At 37.0% G+C, this 24,007-nt stretch overlaps 1 protein-coding gene across 1 annotated transcript; it reads left to right on the top strand.

Moving 5' to 3' along the window:
• The first annotated feature begins 742 nt into the window (after positions 1-742).
• DAW1 (dynein assembly factor with WD repeats 1) lies at positions 743-22,330 on the top strand. Its single transcript, XM_009951036.2, has 13 exons — positions 743-782; positions 2,066-2,138; positions 4,850-4,994; positions 8,207-8,265; positions 8,925-9,047; positions 10,697-10,796; positions 13,334-13,441; positions 14,476-14,582; positions 17,788-17,890; positions 18,268-18,382; positions 19,440-19,516; positions 21,475-21,637; positions 22,296-22,330. The coding sequence occupies exons 1-13, from the start codon at positions 743-745 to the stop codon at positions 22,328-22,330; spliced, it is 1,248 nt and encodes a 415-aa protein (XP_009949338.2).
• The last annotated feature ends 1,677 nt before the right edge of the window (positions 22,331-24,007 follow it).

The following is a 24,007-nucleotide window of genomic DNA, read 5'->3' on the forward strand; positions in this document are numbered from 1 at the left end:
TTCTACAGCATAAATCAGAAGACCTTCCAGCTCTGTGTGAATTTTATCGCACGAGCAGTTCTAGCTGATGGCATTCAGGGTAGTCAAGGTGAGCTGTGAAAACTGCTGAAAACCCTTGCAATACTAAGCAAAGGGACAGCAAAATGTAGATAAAATTCTGCAGGGATGGTTATAAATCTATGCACCTAGCAGAAAGCAAACCTCAGTTCGTATAATTAGTGATGGGCTTCTTGCTGGCTATTACTACTCTGGTAATAATATGCAGCTATAATGGGTAGTTCTGTTGAAATAAGAGTAAAAAGCCCTGAACATTATGCTTCCATACAAATGAATTGAAAGTAGGAAATCAAATAGTGCCTTGCTGCCATATAAGCTCACAGCGACCTGTTCCCTCATGGGAGGCCTTGGCTGCGCAGCCGGGGCAAGATGAGGACATGGCGGCGCAGCCGAGGCCTATGCATTGGCTGCGCCGCCATGTCCTCGTCCTGCCCTTGCTGTGCATCCACCGGGGCCGGCAGTGAGCTCTCCACACGGGGCCCCCCTTCCGCGCCAGCCGCGTGGACGCCAAAAGCCGGGCCGAAGGGCTCGAAGAGGCGCCGCCACGTCTGACCCAACCGCCTCAGCCCCAGACAACAGCCATGGCGGCTGGCTTCCCCAGCCGCGTCCCCTCCGCCGCATGCGCGCAGGCGCTGTTTGGGCGTTGCTATGGTAGCGGCCCGGAGCTCGCGGCCGGCAGCGGAGGATGAGGCTGAGGCGGTTGCTGCTGCGCTACTACCCGCCGGGTGCGGAGCGGGGCGCGGGGAGACCGGGCCGGTGCCTGCCCTGCCCGGGGCCGGGCGTGGGGACTGCCGCTGGGCCTGTGGCGGATGCCCCTGTCAGGGACGCGCGGGGTGGAGGGTCTTCTGTAATGGAGGTTTCCCTGTAATGGAGGTTTTTCCTCACCTCTGTCATGGGCCAGGGCAGGAGGGAGGGAGTGGGTGCTTGGGTGGGTGGATCGCGCACCTGCAGCTGGGTTGACTCCAGGGGTGGGTGTTTTGGCACTGCGGCTGGTTGAGAGACTGCCAGCTGGAAGCAGCTCGTCACCGATCGGCGCTGTAATTAATGACTTATTGTTGTGAGATGAAGGCAGTCTTATTCACATAGCAGGAAGGAGTTTAAAAAAAAGTCGAAAGTGACAGTAGTTGGCACCAAAAGATGCATATGGGTTATTAAAAGGCCTGTTTAGCTGAAAGTTGCCACATTTGTTATTTTTTTCTTTCTTTGTTTTGGGAATTTTCTGAGCAGAGATGTGCTTTGAAAAGCTGTGCTGCTAATCTGCCTTTATCGTTTACCATGAACTCAGTCAGGAGACTTAATGAATTTTCAGAAGTGAAACAAGATGGAGATGGCCAGCTCAGGAAGAGTATTTTAATAACACATCTCTCTTTCAAATTAAATACTTTTCTTATGGACTTGGTAAAATGCAAAATGACAAAAAAAAATCATCTAATTTATCCTTTCCCACAGAAAAACAAGGACCAGCAGAACCCTTTAGCAGCTGTTTCAAAACAGGAAGCAATGCGGTTAAACATTTTAATACTTCAGCTCAGTAGAAGGTGCAGAGATGCCACAGCATACCTAGAAATGGGAAGTGTGTTATGATTTTCTGTACATGACTGCATACAGGCCTCTGTGAACACTGAAATAGGTATAACGGGTTTTGTAAAACATGTTTTCCAGACTTCTTGGAACACCAAGCTACAGCAAGTGTCTTCAGGACAGCTTCTTTCAAGATAGAGTTGATGAAGTAATTAAAAAAGTTGTTGGGGAAAAAAAGAGTTTGTTTGTTTCCAGAATGGAAAATGTATCATAAATAATAATATTTAATATCTTTTATCACATAAACACATCAGAGTTCATCACCTTGCTAACTCTCAGCAAGAATAACCAACCTCCTTTTAGTTCCAAGAACTGGAAGTAGGTCTGCTGAGTCAATGGAGCAATAAAAGTGGAAGCATTGCTGTCCACAGTGCATGTTATAAAATCCTGCACATATAATTAAGACCTTTTTATTATTTTTTAAAAGGAGTTATTCTGGAATATGTACAAGATTGTGAGCCAAAGACTAGATCTATAGATCTACTTGATCTTAGACCTGAGTAAGTATGATGTTATTTCAGCTATAAGGACTCTCTGCTGTTTTATAGCATGCTCATATACAGCTCTGTTCGATTGTTTTAAACATAATTGAGGTCAGTTATGTCTTTATTCACTGGAAAATACACACAGAAAAGAAAATAGCATGGTCAAATCATTCTTGTGCTATTCTAAATACAGAATCTTGCGTTCTAGCTGATTATTACCATCATGTTTTTCTGTTCAGAGGTGAAACCTCTTTTTGCTTATAGTTAGAATTATCAAGATGCCTGTACAAAGGCAGCAGAAGTATACAGTGCTTAATGTTGTAATGTTGTGATGAATGACAGTTAGTTCTTAGGTCCTACAATAGCATTTCTGTTCTTCAGAATGTTTTAAAAAAGTGGATCTACTCAGCCACCAGTTACATTGGTTTAAACGACCTCAGTTGAAATCACTGCAGATAACAACTAGGCATCAGTTCTCATCTCTCTTGTTGATTAATCAGTCCTTGTAACAACTATAGTTAAGGTGATGTAAGATAGGTAAGTGGTTTCCTCTTATGTGTTTGTGTGGAGATACTGTCTGCTTCTATTGCAAGTAATGGAAGTTTTCTGGTTTCTTTTGTTGCGGACCCAATTGCAGTTGGCTTCTTTGAAAGAACAAGTACGAGCGGTAATCTGATTTTCTAGTCTCCTACAGATGATGAAAGAAATTGCAGGAGCGTGATAGGTCTAAAAGTGAGGGATTGGCCTAACTGAAGAATAAAAAATAAAATGTATTTCAAAGCCAAGTTAGATTTAAGTTTGGTAGTATATCTTTAGGTAAGATAGAAGGAAGAAGTCACTTCATGAAGAAGCAGGTGAGACTTGCTATGTGGAGGTCGATAATTACATCTGCCCCTAGCTTTTGGATAGTTGGAGAGCACCAGTCTCAAACTCATATGCATTCCTTGTGAGGAATAGGACAAATTTGTTATAGTGAGAATGTTGACTTAACAAGTTACTATGCTGAAGTAGCTTTGATACAGCTACATGTAATTTATGCACCAGTCCTTGAGAGGTTATGTGACTGGCTATTTTGTGCATTCAGTGACAGAGTGTAATGGTATATCACAGAATCAGAGCATCATTTAGGCTAGAAGGGCCTTCTTGAGACCATCAAAGAAGGGTCAGCTAGAGTAGGCTGACCAGGACCATTTGTAGCTGGGTTCTGAATGTCTCCCAGATGGAGACTCAACAACCTCTCTGTGAAACCTATTCTGGTGTTTGACCACCCTCACAGCAAAAAAAAAAGTGTATTTTTGTGTTCAGATTGAATTTCCTTTATATTTATTTATTTTCGTTCTCCATTTGTACTCATTAGCTCACTGGGCAGTGCTGAGAAAAGTCTGTCTCCCTCTGTTTCATTCCTTCCCATCAGCTATTTGTACACATAAAAAGTGTGGGACAGTTCATGAATTTGCATGTCATACCTAGTCGATTTTTTCACAGAACTTTTTGACTGGCTTCGAACACCATAGAAAGCTTATCAAGTTTTATTTGGCTCTCAAACTATTTCTTCTGCTTTCCTCCAGCTAATGTCTTCCTTTAGGCTCCCAAAAGAAAAAGCTGAAAAGAAATCTGAGAGCCTTAATAGCAGTCAGCCTACACGCTCTACTCAGCCAGCTCTGGTAGGAAAAGCTACAGAAAGATAAAAAAAATGCCACAATTAAATAAATTTGCCAAAATCCAGGCAGAAGGGTGTGAAGTAATATGATTGTCTTAATACCACCATTGGTATGGAAGAGTCTCTGCACATGGGCCAAAGTTTGTAGACAATGTAGGCTGCACATACAAGATGAAAAATCCAAATTTAAAAATTATATAATTTTTGTCCGCCTGGAACTGTCCAGCTTATTATTCTGGATAAAACCTAATGAGTCACTTTGTGAAAGAAATAAGTTGTCTGATATTACTTAACAGGAGAATAAACACTGAGAGGATACTAATTTATGAGGATGTTAGTGGCTCCCATTTAGAGGAACAATATAGAAAATCCCCTTTAGACTGCAATAATTTACGTACTAACAGAAATGCTAGTTTTAAGTGTATGTTGGTACTTTGGCTGCCAGGTATTGTCAACACTTAATTTCTCAGGAATGGCCAGGAATCAGCAGTCTAGCTGATGATTTGAGAAGATGGTCCTATTCCACAGAGTAGCTGTGAACCACTTCCTGGGGGCTCCATGGACCCCAATAGGCTGTGGACCACGTTTTGGAAGTTATTATCATAACTAAGAGTTATAGGAACAGGCATAGATTTGTGAAGCCACAGAGATAATTTTAACACTTTCTGTATATAGTTTATCTTGCTGCTACTTCATGGGCAGTTGATTTGGAATTTATGAAATTCCACTTTAATTTAGATATTTATTCCAAAACTATCAGTTTTGGATACACATCTCCCATGTCTGACCCTTTGTGGAAACCCTTTGAAAAGATAAATTTCTTGGCAAGCTAAAGTTTTTAGAAGTTAAATCTTACTGAACAACTTTAGTAAGAAAAGGAAGTACAGAAAATTAAGAGTTACCCATTTTTCTTTAAGCTGTTACAGAATGAGATAAATTCATATCATTTAATTGCTCACTTCAGTTTCTCTGCAAGCAAATAATATTGTTGATTTTATATTCATAATTATTGCCAGAGGATGAAATCTTGTGGGTTTTTGTTTTTGTTTTGTTTTCTCATAATTAGCACAGATGCCATAGCCTTAGTAGATGAAATTCAAAAAGGAGAACCTCTCATCACAGCTTCGTGCAAGGAACACGTCATACATTTAGTACGAAGGTTGCAAGACAAGCTAGGGGAAAAAGAGGATCACAAGTTCTATCTTTTTAAGGTCAGACACCTTTAAAATAATTTTGGGGGGTTTCAGTTGTGATGTTGTGATTATGTTTTTCCTGCTGTGTGTTATGCCTGAAAGCAAAATTTGGGCTTTATGACCAATTTCTTGGCTATTTTCAATCACCTCTGCACTGTTTAGAGCGACTGAGTCTGACCTAGTTATGTCTGCCAGGTATTTCCCCAAAAGGCTTATGTACATAGGTGTGTTTTGGATGGAGAGAAATAATTATCTTATTTGTCAAATAAGACTCTGTGGACCAGCAACACCCATAGTTATGTTTGAACAAAACCTGTAAGTAGACCCCAAGTCAATTAGCCGTTGGGAAAGGCCCAAAATATTTTCATACCCTTGTCTCTTTGTTCTTCATTTTGTGAAAATTATGGTTTTTTAATGTACCCTGCTACATACAGTAATACTGGTTGTCAATGCTTTCTGCCATTACTATTATGTTTGAATATTGATAGTTTGATCTTCAGCTTACAGACAGCACTTAAAAAAATTATTTTGCATGAGTAAGCTTTTTAAGAAAAATTATTAGAGAGACATTTCAGGGCTTCAAATCCAGGATTCAGTCTGTCAGAAGAGAATAGGTTTAATTGCATTTTATTGTGGAAACAAAAATAAAATTAATTCCAGAGATTAAATGTTGTATGAAATAATCAAGTGTTGTATCTTTATTGTGTCAGCAGATGGCAATGTGTAGCTGTTAAAAATTGCTGGTCAGTGCTATGTCATTGTTACTTAAATTTAGAGAAAAGGGAGTAGTTTTGTGTTGGTTTGTTTGGCTAAAAAAAAAGCCTTACATGTTATTAGATATAACTTGGGATCTTCTGACCAACAGTACACATCTGGGTGAACTCTGCAAAGATCTGTGTATTTAACCTTGAAAACAGACCTATGTAATAAGGCATCTTAAATTTTAAAAGTTTCTGTTCTGTTTTAAGGTATGCTCTCAACTGAGATAATGCCTTGCTTTTCACAAGCTTTTAAAATTGTTTGTTCATCAAAGAGACTGACAAGTCATCAAATGCTGGTTCCAATGTCAGTGTAAATAATGTGTTTGTCCTTTGTTGGGTGTAGTACTATGTTTGAGCTTGTGTATTTGGGAATACTAGAGGCAGGCAAATCCAGTCAGTGTTGGCTTATTTCCTCCCTTCAAGAGTAGCTAGAAGTATATGAAAATAACTTGTTTTATGTTTCAGTTCCATTTAAGGCTTGTAAATGAAACATGAGTATTAGGTGCTTCTGAGATACTAATAAAATACGAGAGGTGGGTGGGAGTGAGCATTTTTTTTTTTTCCCCAAAAAAATGTTCACTGTGTTTGCGTTGTTTGGAAATGAATATTTTTTTCCTGTTGCACTGGAGCATAATCTTAAATGAGTGTATAAATGCATCTCTTTGTTATTTCCAGTAATTGTGGTGATGGTGGTATGTTAGGCACCCTGCAGAGAAACAAGCTTTTGGAACAATGTCTCAGGTTTTACACTATTACGTAGCAATGGTATGCTGTAGTGATTTGCAGATTTTTATCTTAGGGACTGCTGTAGCAGCTTTTGCAGAACTGAGTTCCATTTTTTAATATTGCCTTAGGGTTTGATTACTGTATTATTTGCACAAGCAATTCTTCCTGACTGAGAGTTCTGTGGATGAAGCAACAGCAGCACTGGGCATTGGAAGAACAGAATTAGTCCCATGATCTGAAATGGAACATAAACCTGTCTTATTTTCCTCCCTTTTTTTTTTTTTCATAATTGTTAAATATGTTTGTTGTTCAGAGCTGCCTACATGGAGCCTTAAAAATGTTGTGGATCAAATTTCCATAAATTTCCATAATCATCCATTCTCATATGCAGGTATTTGTATACTATGGCTGTTTTAAAAAAAGCTAAGTATTTTTGTCATTTCCACACCTTGATTGCCCATTCCCATTGCTGTAGCTGAATGTACAACTTGCCTTACTTTCCCTAGAAGACAAAAATTGCTGTTTTCTAACAGAAAAGATGTTTTCCATTTCTCTCAGTCCTTCACTTGAACATTGTTATTTCCATTTTGATCAGTCCCTACTCTTCTGAGCATCTCTGAGATCTTTTAGTTTTCCTTTTGGAGGCAGGCAGCTGAGAAAGCTAGAGATAAGAACAAAAAGTTGAAGCTTTGGTAATATGTCAGTGATTAAATGACATTGCTCATAAATAATTTATTCTTCATTCTTATGCTACAGAGGAAAACTAGTGGAACACTGGTGTATTTTTAACACCCCTTTACTTTACTGTCAACAATTGCTGTGATTTCCCAGGTTATGATTTTGTTATGCTTTAGACTTGAGCAGAATCCAGCTTGTAACAGGTGAAAATTGTTCAAATGCAAACCGTGTTATACAGTAGCCAGTTTATTCAAACACAAACCAGATTATATCTTTTTTGGTCATTTTCAAAGTATTGTGTCGTGCTGGCTTTCATTGGCAGTATCTGAAACCATTTTCACCTGTGTTTAATAAGCCCTAATAAATATTATTATGGCTCTGAGAAAACTTACATGAAACATGTACAAAACTGTCTGATTAAAGGACCTTCGAAGCAATGTTGGGAAAACAGTGACCTCCATGACCTACACAATACAGGCAGACATCAAATTTGAAATTCCCCCTTTGAATTTTGTCTTAATCAGTATCTTTGTCATGATCTCATAGGGTGTAGATGTAGCTTATTTCTGTTCTTCCTGTTTTTTAAAGCAAAATCATATACTAGCTGAAACTGTCCCATAACTTAAAAGACTCAAAATACTCAATTCAGCTGTGTCTCTTGATTCACTATATAAGGCTTCATATTAGTTGGGATTTCTTTCATCAGTAGTCTCACCAGGCATGATCTCCTCACTTGTTTGGTTTTGCCCTTTCAGCTCTGGTCTAGGGTTACTTTGATGGTATCAAGAGAAGGTGGAGAAAAAGCAAACATGGCGGAAAAGACAGTTCATTCAAATAAAATATATTTTTGAAATCAACACTATGTAATATCTGCGGTGATAACCTGCTGAAGCATGGGGGATCTTTTATTTAGGCATTAAAGTATTACAGCTGTAACTGCTAATCTGACAGGAGGAGGAGGAAATATTTACCTATTGAATATTTTGAGCAATTGTTTGGTTTTGAGTTTTTGTTAATTTGCATCAAATATTGTTTTCTTCTCCCTTCCCCCTACTTCTATTTCAGGTACTTAGAGCACATATATTGCCACTGACTAATGTAGCATTTAACAAATCTGGTTCCAGGTAAGTTATTTTCAAGGTCCAAATACATAATCACTAATTGAAGTTTTGTATTTGTAATTTAAATTGTAAGGGAATTTCAGCACTCTTATCTTGCTGCAAAAATAATTCAGCTGTGCTGCTTATAAGCAACTTCAAGCGTAATTGGGGATTAGATTTCAGGCCTCTGTGGGAGAACCAATGGGAGATGCAAAAAAGTAGCAGGTGAGATTCAATTTACATAATTTTTTTCTTCCAAGGTGGTAATTTGTTGCCAATTACTGTATTTCAGAAAGAAGCACCTTCATGACAACTAAGTGAATATAACTAAAAGCTAAATGAGTGTTTGACATAAATTCATTTGGGACTTTCACTGTAGTGGAATTTCATGTTAATTGATTTCACTGTGGGTGTATGCCTAATCAATTTTTCTTTTGTGTCTTGAAAGCAGAAGCCTGCTTTCTAGTTAAAATACATTAAAGATTGGAAACAAGTTTTTTTAATGAGTAATATTTAAAAAAAAAAAGGAACCTCTATGGTCATTATTCTGTATTTTTAAAAGAAAGAAGTGATTTAGAGTCTGAGACAGTGCTAACTGAAATCTGTGGCAATAACTCATTTGACTATGCACCAGGACCAGTAAGACATCTACTGATACTCAAATTAATTTCTCTTTGCTTTAGCTTTATCACTGGAAGCTATGACAGAACCTGCAAAGTATGGGATACTGCATCAGGAGAGGAGCTACGTACGTTGGAGGGACATGGAAAAGTTGTCTATGCAATAGCTTTCAATAATCCCTATGGGTAAATATTTTTTCTCTGAGATACATCGTAATTGCTAATCATGTTATTTTGCAAATACAGAACTGTTACTCAAACATAAAATAGACTGTCTTAAATTGAAAGAGTTCAAATTCTGGGTGTATAAAGTCCAACTGTAGCTAATCACCATGGGATGACACTGCATATTATTTGCATCAGAGATATATTCAAGCATGTTTTCTGCTATAATTTTTTAAAATGAAATTTAGAAGTTAAAAGCATAAATTTCATTAGGTATTCAGTGTCTTGAAAAATGCATATATGAGTCAGTTTAATATATTGAAACACAGATTCATTTCAATAATATCTACATGATCAGATTGCTTTCTGAATGTTAATCATTCTTTCCTATCTCCATGTAATTGTGTATGATGTGACATATGAGTATTTACAACAGCTTGTGTTGCTTCAGTTAAGGAGAAAGAAGATTTCTGTCATAACAAAAGTGGATTTCTCCATTTGGTGTTACACATTCATAATTATTTAGGACGTGATTTAGAAATATCACACCTGCTGAATAATTTTTATAAAATCCACAGGGTGCCGCTGTATGAATGTCAAATATGAATCTGTGCATCTTTGTTTCTGCAATAACTGTTTGCCCTGGGTTAGAATTGCCACCTGTTATGTAGAGGGAATTACATCTTACCTACTCAGTTTCATTGTTGTTTGCTTCCAGAGGAAGCTGTTGTGTGTAAGTAAACAATTTTGCTTCTCTGCAAAATAAGAGAAATTAATTCCTATTTTTATATTGAATCACATTTCTTCTTTTGCTGTCAGATGTCCTATTTATCAGTTAAGCAATACACAGTTAACATCAGGAAATAAATGTTAAAGACTTGTTCTTGCACTATTTGGAGCATCATCATTTCCTTCTAAATTGAAAGACTTTATCTAACCTAGAACCCGCTATAACAGTGTCTTATACTTTGGTATTATTCTTTACTTCAAAAAAGTGATTAGTGAAATTCATTTATATAATGTGAAGAAACTAACTATGACAAGAATCTGTGCGAAGATCGATAACTAGACTGTAAAGGAAGTGGAGAAGCAATATATAGCAAGCAAAAACGTGATGAGAACCTTGAGCTACTTTTAGATTAAATGTTCAGTAAAAAAAGAACTTTGTTTTTTCTGCTAATCTTTAGATTTCAATACAGTGTCCCTTGTTACATTTTCTGGGTGTCTTACTCAGTTCAATGTTGCTCCAACTGCAGTTGGTCACAATGCTTCCACGGACTTTAGTGGAAGTGGACTTCAACCTCTGAAACTTGGGTAAACTTATAAAAAGAATTTATAACTGTTGATAAACAGATACTATCTGATGAAATGACATAACTTTTAAACACATCTGGAAGTACAGCAGATACCCTCATCCCTAATGTAGGTTGTGAACACTTCTGTGCTAATAGATAGGCACAGTGGCTCTTTTAGAAACTAATTATGTCTGCTAATTTTTTTCCCTTAACATAACTCCTGTTTGTGAAATCCAGCTCCAGGATCTTGTAGTGTGCAGAGTGCACCAAAACACATGCAAGCTTTGATGGTTGGGTATTGTTTCTGTGAGTTCTACTGTCTTCAAAGTCAAAGGTTTTTTTCTAAATAAAAATGACAGGATTTTTGCCATTTAGTGACAAGATTGCCACTGGATCTTTTGATAAAACCTGCAAACTCTGGAGTACGGAAACAGGAAAATGTTATCATACTTTCAGAGGACATAGTGCAGAAATAGTGAGTACTGATGGACATTTCTTATTCCTTTATGCTTCCTCACGTCGTCATTGATGTAGGTTCCAGGTCCCTGTGAGCTGACATTGGAAGGGGCAGCAATTCTGCTGCATCTGTTCACATGTTCAGACATTGTCAACATTTCTGCACTGCAAGAAAAGACAGTTGGACAGTTCTTAAGAAATAGAATAAAACATTGCATACAGTTTGAAATGTTGTTATTTTTAATGTATTCCAATTTCCCTTATTTGCTAAATGTAAACACAGTTTTGAAAAATACCATAACAATTGGAATTTTTAATTTATTGCAAATATTTGTTTTGATTTGTTTACATATCTCTTTTTTTTTCTAGATATCTTTCATTGCCTCTCGTATTTGCAGGACTAAATACACAAGAACATCATTACTTGTATTGCCGTCTTTCATGTTGAGATCTGTACTTCACGTACAGGGCCAACTGGAGCCATAGGAGAATGAATTTCTGAAATTTTAAGTGTGTTAAGTAGGAAATATGTGGGATGCTGAAATGCCAAAGATATAGGAAACAAAACCAGTTTAAGCTTAAAAATGGTTTCCTTTCCAATGAACTAGGGGCCCTATTAGCAATAGCAAATATCTCAATGCACAGCATTCCAATTTAAAAGATCAGGGCAAATCCACTGTAACTCTTAATTTCAATGCAGAATATAGATTTTTTTTTTTTTAAAACAAAAAATAGCTATACAATCATTATTTGATAAAGCATTTCTGGAAATTGTAATATAATTTGTAGATTGTGAGGCTTGTAACTAGTGTGAGAAAATGGTGGGTTACCCTGGTGGAAGATGAGGTTGGTTTCAGTGAGATTTTGATTCTCTGGATACTTTGAAAGAGTTACCCCTTTCAATGGAGAACATGTTTGCTTATTGAGACAGGCTGCAGTGATTTTGCATCCACAAATCAGTTACCTAAATATTTAAGGGCCTCTTGATTTCTTCTTCCGTAAGGGGTTAGATTAGACCCGAAGTGTTAAGAGTTGTGTTAGGAAGTAATTAGTAGAAGATAATAGCCAGCAGAAAATGATGTATTTCTCTGAACGAGACCTGTTTCCAAAAGGCCATTGCTGAATATGAGATGTTGTTGGCAAGGGCATATTCATAGTTATTCAGTATAAGAAAAAAAAAAAGAAATGGACATAGTGAAAATGCACCAGTGAGCTACTGTTTTCCTTTTTATGAGGCACCTCCTATTCTTTATTAGTAGAACAATCCTATTGAATAATTACAGAGAATGGGAAGGTGATCACATGATTTTTTCATGTGAAAAATGAATTAAGGAAGTTGTTGAGCTTTTGTTCTTGCTTTTTCATAAATAAATATAATGTTGTGGGGACGCTGTTGGCAAATGGCCTAGATAATGACATGTATTAAGATAAGGGTGTGACTGTACACAGTGTGTTTGTGGGTACACAAAACTGTCTGGAGGGTCTGATCAAGTTAAAGAGGAAGCCTACCAAATGATAGTGTTAGGGAGGACTGTCAGGTGGATTGAACAGCAACTAGAAAATCTCAAAGAGAATTTTGAAATAAAGGAAAAGAAAGAACTAGAGAAAGATAAAAGAATCAAGGCAATTTATAACAAGATGAGGGAGACATTAGTCTGGAAGTAGCAGTTGTCAAAACTTGCTCTGTTGCTTCAGAAGTCACCCTGGGCATCCCAATCTCTGCTTGGACCAAGGAGTGTAGCCTTCCTTTTGGAGACACCATGAGGAGTCTGCTAGTGGAGGAGTTGGCTAGTGGATTGTCAGTGTGGAGTTCAACAAAGAGGCCCCATTGTGCCCCCCGTAAGATGTGCATATGTGAATTTGGATGCCTTCTCTCTGACGTTTGAATTGGCAGGTTGTAGGTGTGGCATGGGTTCAACTAAAGCTAGAGCACTCATTCTCGTAGAGGAGGTGTGTGCAAGTAGGGGAACACACCCTCCCAGGAAGGGGGGCTGTGCTTGTAACCCACTTATCCTGTGAATGGGGACGAGCATGCAAGCAAGAGTGTGAAAGTGTCTGTGTGATTAAAACTTCTTGGAGTTAGAGAAGGTTTAAAAATTTGTAGCTGTTGAATAAAATTGCGTAAGTTTATCTGTTGTGTTACAGATACTGAATACATACTTCTCTGCCAGTTAACTTTGTGCTGTTAATAAATGAACAAACTGCCTCCGTCTTGATTTTCATTAAAACTTTGTGAACTAAGTAATTTCTCACTATGACACAAAACAAAGCAGCTAAATAGTGAATTTTGAGCCAAGCTCAGAAAACAATACAGGAAATCTTCCAGTAAGTCTTGTTAATGCATTGCCATTGCAAAGCAGTCAATTAGTTCATTTGATTTGAGACGTCATCCAGAGCTATGTGATAAGGAGTTGTTGGTTTTCTGGTGAGCATCTGTATGCCATAAAATATTGTTAGACTTTTGTCTTGTTTAAAACGGTTGATCCTGACCCAATGTTTTTTGAAAAAATGTATATAAATACTCCCGCTTTTTCTATCCAAATTTTCTTTCTACAGGTGTGTTTATCATTTAATCTTCAGAGCACATTGGTGGCAACTGGAAGCATGGATACCACCGCCAAATTATGGGATATAGAGAAAGGAGAAGAAATAGTCACTTTAGGGGTATGTTTGCCTTCCTTACATTTTTAAAGTATTCCTTATTTTCTTAGTTTTGTGAGATAAATAACAGTATAACCATTACAACAGTTTCAAAGCTCGCAGAGTTTCTTTTAGCAGGTGGTCCCACAGTGACTGCATTTACAAAACAGATTAAGAAAACTTGAAGGGAATGATAAAAATATTTTATAATAAAGGTATTTTGTAAGAAGTCCTATTTATCAAAAGAGAGATTTTCTCATTTCACAGTCGTTGCTGCTATGGATTGGAATGCCTTCCATTGCATGTTAAAACATTTTGCTACACTGTAAATTATGACCTCCTCTGATTAACATAAAGTAACCCTGAGAACATTAATATCAGGCACTACATATGTATGGATCTTCCTCCTGGAACCATTAGCAGAGGACAGCCATCCAATTACCTCTAGATTGTGATGTCTCTTTGCTCTGGAATTCGACAGGTTCAGATTGGCCTGTGCTGTTTCAATGCATTTCTCTTGCATAAATCCTAAATAACAGGTAGTTCATAAACTTCCTTTTGTATATGTGGCCTATAGAGTGAGGAAGGCATTTTTTCTTCCTTGACTTTCTCTTTCTCAGAGTCCTGAGCAGAGCAAAGAGCAGTGGAATGTGTGAACCTTTAACTTATAGGTATGCTGACATTCATTTTTCCAACCCTTTCCACCAACACCAATGACAAGCTGTACTGTAGTTTGCTGTAAATGAATCATCTGATTTCAGTATGTATTGGTGAACAAATATTTCAATCAAATATGAAAAATACGCACCGATGACATCTTTGGACAATTGCTCACTGCTTAAGTGATGTGTCTAATTTTTTGCAGTTGTTGTGGTATTGACTACTCTGCAGTCTAGTAGAGCTTTGTGTCAAAATTGTGATACACTGGACAAGACAGTAAATAATATATTGAAGGGTTATAGAATGATTATGCTGCTGAAAAGAAGCTACATATTAAACTACATTAATGGAAAAGTTGTAGTTTGCATTCTCATGCTCCTTTTAAAAAATTTTCTCAGGGACACTCCGCAGAAATTATTGCATTGTCTTTTAACACCACTGGAGATAGGATTATCACTGCCTCCTTTGACCATACAGTAGCAGTGTGGGATGTTGGCACTGGCAGGTACTAAAGTACTAATAAATGTAATTTTACTTTTTATGTTTTAATGACAAATGAAAGAGAAAATGTTTAGCTACAAATTACAGACCTTGTATTTTTGCTTCATTTAGAGTATGTGTTCCTTCATTTTATCATTTGTTACTGCTGTTCCCTTTGTTCTTCTGAAAATGAATGCTGCTCATGAAATGCTTTTGTGTATGTTTTTGTTCTAAATTTCCGTCTTATGAGCACTGAGGAGGCAGACAGAATGGACAGATCCTGTGTTGTTACTGATGAATTCTCCAAACAGGAAAACATTTTCTCAACAGGGAAACTCGTGGTTTGGAAGGTGTCTAGATGGAGCAGATTGTTTGAGTAGAAAGAGTATATTTTATGTCATAGAAAAATGAGTCTGGTCATATCGTCTGTAAAAACTATAGAGAGTCTATTTTGCTTCTCACAATCCTTTACATCAATATAAATTTATGACGAGGCGAAAATTTGGTCCCTCTGACTTTAGAGAACAAAATGTCTTGATTATGCTGTGAACAAATAATAATGTAGTAGCTAAATAAGAACTTGTATTATTCTGACAAATCCACTTGTTTTTTCAACTGGAAACTCAGTATAAACAGAATAATAAAATGATTGCCCTCATTACTGACACAGTAATTTATGAAGGTAATGATTCTATTATGTTTTCAGAGGTCATGGCTTTTTTCTTTTTGTGAGAGCAAGCAGAGTATCTCTGAAATTTACATGTAAGAGTAAAGTGTATAGTGATGTCTTAGGGTAATAAGCAACGTGTATTGCTTCAAAAGGAGACTACTCATGTGATTTAAAAAATAAAGTACACATAGTACCTAATTTAAGGCTTGATTCTGTAAGCTTTGAGCTTATTCGACACCAGCGGTTTAATGTTTGGTGTGTAAATACTTAGGGGACTCTCATTCAGGAAATCTGACCCTCGGATTCAACTTCATTTGGCTGGTGTTGCAAATATTTTTTGCTTGAAAACAGCTGCTTCTTCCAGCTTCTTGTCTGAGCCTGCAGTGGAGTCAAAGTCTCGGGGTTTTCATGTTGTATTCTTTTTCTCTAAGAAATTAATGTGGACTTCACATCAGGGCCAATACTAGGTAGTGGACTATGAGGAGAAAGTTCTCATTTAAACACTGGCAGCTCTGTTAGTTAGCTAGTGGGCAATATAATTGTGGCAGGGCCAGCATTCAGCCTTTTAAATGGCAGCTGGGGATGTGTACATTCAGTAACAACGAAAAGTTGCAGTCAGACAGACTGAACGAATCATATTTTACGATATACAGTTCAAGTAGATTTGCAAAAATCTTGTAGGTGAGCTTGTGTGTGCCTGTCTTTCACCACATGAAATACATAAAAACCATTGCTTTCCAAATGTGGGGTTGAACTTGAAGTTTCTTTTAATTTGGTGAGTATCCAGAATTGTCCTGAGGTAGGTTGATGTAGGGGCAATAAATCTTAAGAAGGTTCAAGATTTTTCTTCATAAAATGTTAAAATAAAAAAGGCGAGGGGAGGGAACACGACGACACACGACACCAACAAAATGCTTTTGTGATACAGATCTGTATTTCATCAATAATTTCTCCATGGCAGCTACAGTCAGCTACAGTTCAGTTGAAGGTATCTTTAGAGCTTCATTTGACGAATCAATGGGGTCAGGTGTGCTGGACACCAGGATGCTGAGAGACAGTTTCTTCTTATTTGCAATTATGGTGCAAATATTAGAGCATCTGTATATTAAGTTTCAGTGGAAACTGAAGGCTAAAGAAGTATTATCATGACTGAAGCTGATTTTTTTATTTTGTTTTTTAATAATTTAAATGGATTTTTTTTTATTGCATTTCACAAGCCTGCTTTCTGTGTTCTTTCTAATTGTGTATCTGATAGGTAGCGGTTTCTGCGAGGTGTTCCACATGTTGCTATTTATTCTGCTTATTGATTGGATAGTTACGTTGAAGCTTGAAGCCCAGACTGCCTTTTTGAAATTGGGAAATTAAAGCTTTTAAATTAAAACTTTTTTCATTGTTAGGTATTTGGGGTATTAAGTGTTACAATAATAGCAGTCTTGATGGCCAAATAGTACGTTCACAAAATTAAGAAGTTTTCCACTGTTGTTTTGTGCTTGTTGATTTTTTTGTTTTACTGTATAAATGTCTGCACAATTACAAGAGTACAGGCCTCACAGTGTTAGAAAGTAAAAATAGTCATTCTGTAAAATGACATGAGCATAATCAAGTTTTTGTTATCATAAACAAATAGAAAATTTAATTGCTTAGGAGATTTGCTTTGCTATTCATTTAGCGTATATATTCATTTAGCTACCCTTACATATCTTATGCAATTAATAAAACCATTTCAGTCACTTAAACTTATTTAGCTGTTTTCCTAGTCATTAGTTTATCCATTATTTAAAGCAATTTTCTATTAATGATACAGTGATATTAGGACTGTGATAATAACCTAATTTACTAATCCTTTAATGTATATAGATCAATTAATCTCTTTTTAGGGTTTGTTGCCTTATAGACAATCAATTCATAGGAAGTAATAATGGCTGATTGTATCCTCTTTATTTGGCTAAAGCTGAAGAATTTAATGGAACTAGTACTAGTCTTGTGCTGCAAGAAGTTTAGGATTAATGAGGATTAGGAGTCATATTTCAGTTTGTCCATAATTTGCCTGTTACTTTGGAATATGCCCATGTTAAGTACCTGATTAAGTTCCATTTGATCTTCAGTGGGCTTTATAAAAGGTTTAGATTATATGGAGTTTTAAAGATGTACTGTTTACAGTTCGTTGAAGTAGGATAATGGGAGAGTAATGTGGAAAAACTTGCTGTAGTAGTATGTATGTAGATGAATACAAGAAACGTACTTTGTATCTAGATGAATACAAGAAATCTGGCACTGGAAAGTCATTGCATATCACTGGAAATACATTCACTGAAATATTTGTGAAAGAGAAGGGAGGACTTTTCAGTTTTATTCCTTACCACCTCTCTGTCTCAAAGATAAAAAGTGGAATTGATGTAGTACTAGAATCATAAATGAGCTGTACCACTCCATTTAATTGCTTTAATGGATAAAATGGTGACGATTTGACACCTTAATTATGCCATTTTATAAACTTACTTATAATTTATATGCATATATAAAAATACACACTAAAAATGTAAATTCTCTTTTTTTGTAGGATGTTACATACTTTAATAGGTCACCGAGGAGAGATTAGCAGTGCACAGTTCAACTGGGACTCTTCTCTCATTGTCACTGGATCAATGGACAAAACATGCATGGTAAGAAAGTTGAGTATGTACTGAATACAACTACTTGGTATATAAAAATATATCTTTTGTAAATGGAAGAGTGTTGTTTTAAACTAGTACAGGTACTTCATTAAAGAATTTCCAACTAAATGCAAAACCTGTAAGCTTATTCATTTCAGTGAAGTCTAGATAAATAGTAATATCTATTTTAAGTCTCATTTAATCAATACATTGAAATAAAAAAATAGTCATTAAACTGACTAACCAGTGAGTATTGAGTTATATCCAGGTCTCATGTTAATACATTGTCAGGCATCGGCCTCTACATGTGGCTTTATGGATCAACTAGAAATCTATCAAGTAAATTAGTCAAAATAAGCAAAAAACCCCTTTATTTACCTGTGCAGCTGTGGAATGCTATGACTGGGACACATATAGCAACTTTAGCAGGTCACAGTGATGACATATTGGATGTCTGCTTTGATTATGCTGGCCAGCGTATTGCAACCGCCTCTGCAGATGGTAAGTGACTGGGACTGCTGTAAGAATCGCAGTACTAGCATAAAATGCCTTTGTCCTTTTCCTTTGGTTTTGCTTTGAATGTAGCTTGATGAAAGAGGAGTATCATGACTCGAAACTATAGATCGAGAATTGTTTGTTGCATTATAGAAAGTCGTCCCCAGTGAAAATGTACTTGTTTTTCATACTTTAATCAACTCAACGTGCCTTTCCCTTTTAACTTCAAACTTGCAGAGAAATATTTCACTTGTGTCTGGAAATGCATTTTAAATGTTTAGGTAAGTAGCTCTTGAGTGAAATTTGGTTTGGGTGGCTCAAATTTATGCTTACATGAAAAAGGTAGTTGGAATTTTAACAGTGGATTTGCCACTAGGCTTTCCAAATGTACAATAAGAGACTACACGATAAAGAGGTAGTGGAAGAAGCAAATTGATATGTAGCATTTTTGCACGCTTACTAATTTTTTAGGAATTGCAAAAATAGTTTTTTGTATTCACCTGCACGGTGAATACATTCTGACTCAGTTATAGTGCATAATGATAACACCGTATTACTTTTGCATACGTAAGTGTTTTGATTTCAACTTCCAGAAATGTGATACCAGACTGGATGGGGGCACTGTTTGGATCTGATTTTCTGTAGTTGCTAAATTAAGTCATAAGACAATGTAAAAATTTTCCTGAAATGTAATCAATAGCTTGTTAAACATCATAAAAAACTTATTAAATAGGATGGGTATCTGAAATATAATGAAAGCTACCTGAAGATATTGTACGTGCATTCTGAAATTAAAGACTTTGGTAGTCTGTGTTCTATGTGGATATTTGTATTCACATTTAGAAGTTTTCCAGCAGAAACCATTAAGAAGTCAACCTTTTCCAAGCAGATTATAGATCTTTTGACATGCTTTACCCTTAGGGGAAACTGTGTTGAGATTGTCTTCTGTTTGTTTTGACATCAAACCTGAGGATGAGGTCCTTTTGACCTTATTAAAATGTTCTTATTGAAATGCATGCTTGAATATAACAGTCACAAAATAGCTCCTAATGTGCTACAACAGGATCAGCGAGAGTCTATAATGCAGAAACAAAAAAGTGCATTGCAAAGCTAGAAGGGCATGGAGGTGAAATTTCAAAGGTAAGTTGTTTGTGGTTTGCACCTTTTCTTGTTTGATTACGTGTGACATCCAATCCACCAGTTATTCCATGACACAGGAACACTGTTAAAGAATGTGGTGGTAACATCATTAATATTTAAGGTTGAGATGTCTGGCTAAGAAGTTATCTTTCCTAAAAGAACATTCCTTTTGACTAAAAGCTATCAGTCAACAATTGTTTCCAACTCCCCACTTCTGAGCTAAGATAATACTGGATGTGCTACTCCTACAGGCTCCACCAAGAGCCATGTCTCCATATTGTCGTGTTCTTTACTATTTGATTCCTTAGAATTGTGGCAGTTAGCAAGATACTGAAGTCGGCCATCCCTCCCAGGGATGGATACCTGGCTTTGTTAGCATTGAAATGATTGTTTTTCCTTACCTCTTTCCTTTTTCTGAAAGAGTATATAGGTGATCACTTGGCAGAGAACAGGGGAGCAGAGAGGGAAACGCTGTCTGAATGTTCTCTCACTATGATCATAGTTAATAGAGCTTGTGTTGGACCTGTCCTAAATTGTATTTGTGTTATTACGCCCTTGGAGTCCCCAGATTCTCTGACAGAATAAGCACAAGTTTTTTAGTCTCTAGATGAGATCTTAAGGCTATTGCCTCTGAGGCTTTTACCATCACCCTTGTTCCTTCCTTCTACTGGATCTGCTCTGTTTTACTCTTTTTCATTTCTCTGCACACCCTATTTGTGGAACAGAATAGAAAAAAACATATTTCTGTGGCAAAATACCTGGATAGTCTTATTTTCAAAAGTTAATAAGGTGCTTGGAAGTATAAAGCCTGTTTCAAAAATCACGTGGTCATGAGGAGTGTGCTCATGTACTTTGCCAGAAGTCTTGTCTGGCTCAATTTTGAATGCCAAAATTCTGTTCCAAGTACATTTAGTTGTACATGTTTTTAAAACTTTGTTATTTAATGCTTGCAACTTTTCATTATTCTTTCAAATGGATAGTTTTCACTAGCTTCCAGGCAAGTCTGCTAAGTCTGTGCTACTTTTATTTGGTATATTTTGTAACTGAAATATTAATATTTTGAAACTAGGATGGTTCTTAGTGAACAAAACTCGCATGCTTTCATTGTATTGATTTGGCTATCATATTCACTCCACTGAGAGAATACTAAGTTCAGAAGGGCTAGTCTTTCCTCACTTAATATAGTCACTGCAATATTTCCAGTCTGTGTAGATGCACTGAGGAATGTGGTGTGAATACATGCTGACATGTGCGTGGGTTAGGGACAGCTTCCATCAGGGTCCTTAGTGCTGACATGATTTCTTTGCTGGAAGTGAGAGTCTGCTCGTCCAGGAGCGTGTTGAACAGTCAATCTAGTTCTGCAGATGTTCTTTGTAGCTTGGGAAGCTTATTACTTGGAAATTGTATTTCTGGGGAACAGGCCTTTTGCCCTCAGTAATTAAGCAATTTTGCACTGTATAATAAACCCAGTCCTGTCTTGTTAGTGCTATAAAGATATATCTGACTATCTGGAAATGTGTGCAATTTTGGCAATTAATGTTTAACAATTATGAAGCCATACTACAGAATGAGTTTCCTTCAGTGGAAGTTTTGATGTTACAGAGACATATATTATTTAATGTAGAACTCTATAAAATATGTATAAATTTTGCATTGGCATAATGATAACATTTAAATAACATTACAGTTGCAGAGTAATTGTGAATTGTGGGGGATAATATTCTGAAGTCTTGATCCTATAGCAAGGTCATTGTATGTAGACCTTTGCACATACACGCAGTTCTCAGCCATAGAAGTTTGCCAGAGTGACTAGTGGAATACTACCCTTAATTTTAACTGAAAAGCCGAATTCAAGAGTTGCTGTTTCTGTTTTCATCTTTTAGTCACTAGATATGCTTCCTTTTCTAGGCATATTGACTTGCTAAGTAATATAACTCTTTTCTATATTTTTTTTAAAGGTATGTTTCAACCCTAAAGGCAATCGTATACTAACAGCCAGCTCTGATAAAACAGCTCGACTCTGGGATGCTGCTACTGGACACTGCCTTCAGATATTAGAGGGTCATACTGATGAGTTATTCTCCTGTGCTTTCAATTACAAAGGAGATATAATCATTACAGGTAACTAATATATTCAATTTTTTAAAAATTTTTTTGAGAGTCATTTGAAATCTTGTTATGGCAAAAAAAAGTAAGAGTCTGAAAAGTTTCTTGGGGCCATATCCCAAATGCAGGTACCAGCAGTGACTTAAAATATAGTCAAGAAAAGCTAGAAACTCACTTTTGAACTGAGGCTTGAGTGATCATGTCCGTGAATGAATTTGTTTAAAGGCATGGGCATACCCTACCACCTCTCGTATGGGCGTATACTAGCACCAGACCAGTGACTAAGCCATTTTCTCACAATTCATTGCAGTGAGGGAGGTCTGGATGAGCAAAAGGCAAAGCTTTTTAAATAGGAGCACATTTTGTATATTTGGCACTGAAGTCTGTTCAGTTTTCCTTTATTTCAGACAAAAAGTCGTGGGAGTGGGAAAAGACATGAACAGAGTATTTGTGATTGCTTCAGTCTTTTGACTGAACTACCAAAATATGTGATGTAGGATGATCTCAGCTAAAAATATTGCTGTAGGTCCTGCTGTCTTGTACTAGTCATGGACAGAAAAAATTCTCTGGCTCCTTGGCATTCTGGGTAGGTTGTTGATGTAGGTGTTAACAAAAATGGATAAATTGTGTGATGCACTTAAATGATTCCTTCACAATGTGTGTTTATTACTAGGGAGCAAGGATAACACCTGTAGAATATGGCACTGACTGAAGAGAAAGAAAGATCCAGTGTGGTGTATGCCTACTTTGTGAGTTTCATAGTCAATAAACTCAATCTTTCAGATCTGTTTTCTTTTACCCTCTTTGTTTGCCTTCAATTTTGCTGAAGTAGAAAAGTTACCTGGATTTTGATAGGTTTGGCTTTGCTAATGTGTGGTAGATATGGAGTCACAGAGTAGTAGAAGTTGGAAGGGACCTCTGGAGACCGTCTAGCAACACCCCTGCTCAAAGCACTGTCAACCAAGCAGGCTGCCCAGGACTGATGTGGCTTTGAGTATCTCTAAGGGCAGAGACTCCACAGTTTCTCCAGGCAACCTGCTTAGAGTTCGATCACTCTCACAATAAAAAAAGTTGTTTTTTTTTTTCCTTATGTTTAAATGGAATCTTTTCTTGTGTTTCAATTTGTACACATTGCCACTTTGCTGGCTACCACTGAGAAGAGTCTGGCTCTGTTATTTCATTCACTTGAGAGAGATCATGATTAGTGTGAAAGGATACAGCAGGATGGTCCCATTTCTTTGTGTGTCTTTTTTAGCTTGTAACCCTTTTGGTAAAAAAAATACAGCATTATAATACTGCCAGGTGTGAAAGGGGTGTTGTTATGCACTTACTTTAAGTACTTTTGTATTAATCTTTTTGTTGTGTAATAAAGTATTGAGTTAAAATGCCAGTTTCACTACTTGTAATACAATATCCCTCTTGGTATTTCTGGACAAAACCAGTGACCAGTTGCAAAATGCATTGATATTAACTATTGCAGGCATGCTGTAGTTAAACTCCCACTCACCCCCCTTTCATACTTTCCCACATCTTTCCATTCATTCCATTCCTTTCTGCTCAGCCCTCATTCTATTTTCACCTAAGCTAAAAAAAATAGTATGGGTGGTGTCTCCAACTCTGAATCCTGGCCCACAGTTTATGGCCAGCATGAAGAAACTTTACACACCAAAGACTTGGAGCCAAGGATCATGACATAAACTGAGAAGTGGATGGGAAACTCCTGCAAGTTGTTTACCACCGTACAATGAGCTCTTGCCCAGGCTTGCCTCTTGCCAGCAATTGCCAACAGGTTTCACCTGTGCAGAGCTCCCCCCACTTCCTAGCAGAGCACTTGAAACTGCAGTTGCTCTTTGAAGGGGAGTAGCAAAGGAGCAGAGCTGACTGATCTCTTCCAGCAGCCTTGGAAGAAGGCTGAAGAGGTAAAGAGGGTAGGGCTGAACAAAGTACGTGTGTTGTCTGACAGGAAGAAAAGAAGTGTGCAGCAGAGCATGGACTTGAAGGTATTTTGCTTATATTTTAGATTTCCTTGTGGTTATGGACTTGACTTCTAAATGTTGTTAAATTTAATATGAAGTTATTAATGCTGATGCATTCTGACTAGTGCTTGCCAGGATTCTTGTATGTAAATGAAGAAACAAAAATGCCTGTCATCACTTGGCAAATATCCTGGTTGTTTCAAGTATTGTCATGTTGTGGAAGAACTAAGCAGTGTGCTGCAGATCATTTAGAATTAAACTTTACCAGTAAGCAAAGTGGCTGATATTAATGTCACTGTAATGTTTGGTGTTTCCTGTTGTCTTATGACTTATGATATCGAAAGTGTGTCTCAGTAATCTGGAATTGAAAGGGGCAGGAACGGCAAGGCAGTTCTGTGTTCTTTTAGAA

Source organism: Leptosomus discolor, chromosome 7, assembly GCF_034619465.1.
Source record: "Leptosomus discolor isolate bLepDis1 chromosome 7, bLepDis1.hap2, whole genome shotgun sequence".
In the NCBI taxonomy this organism is placed as follows: domain Eukaryota; kingdom Metazoa; phylum Chordata; class Aves; order Leptosomiformes; family Leptosomidae; genus Leptosomus; species Leptosomus discolor.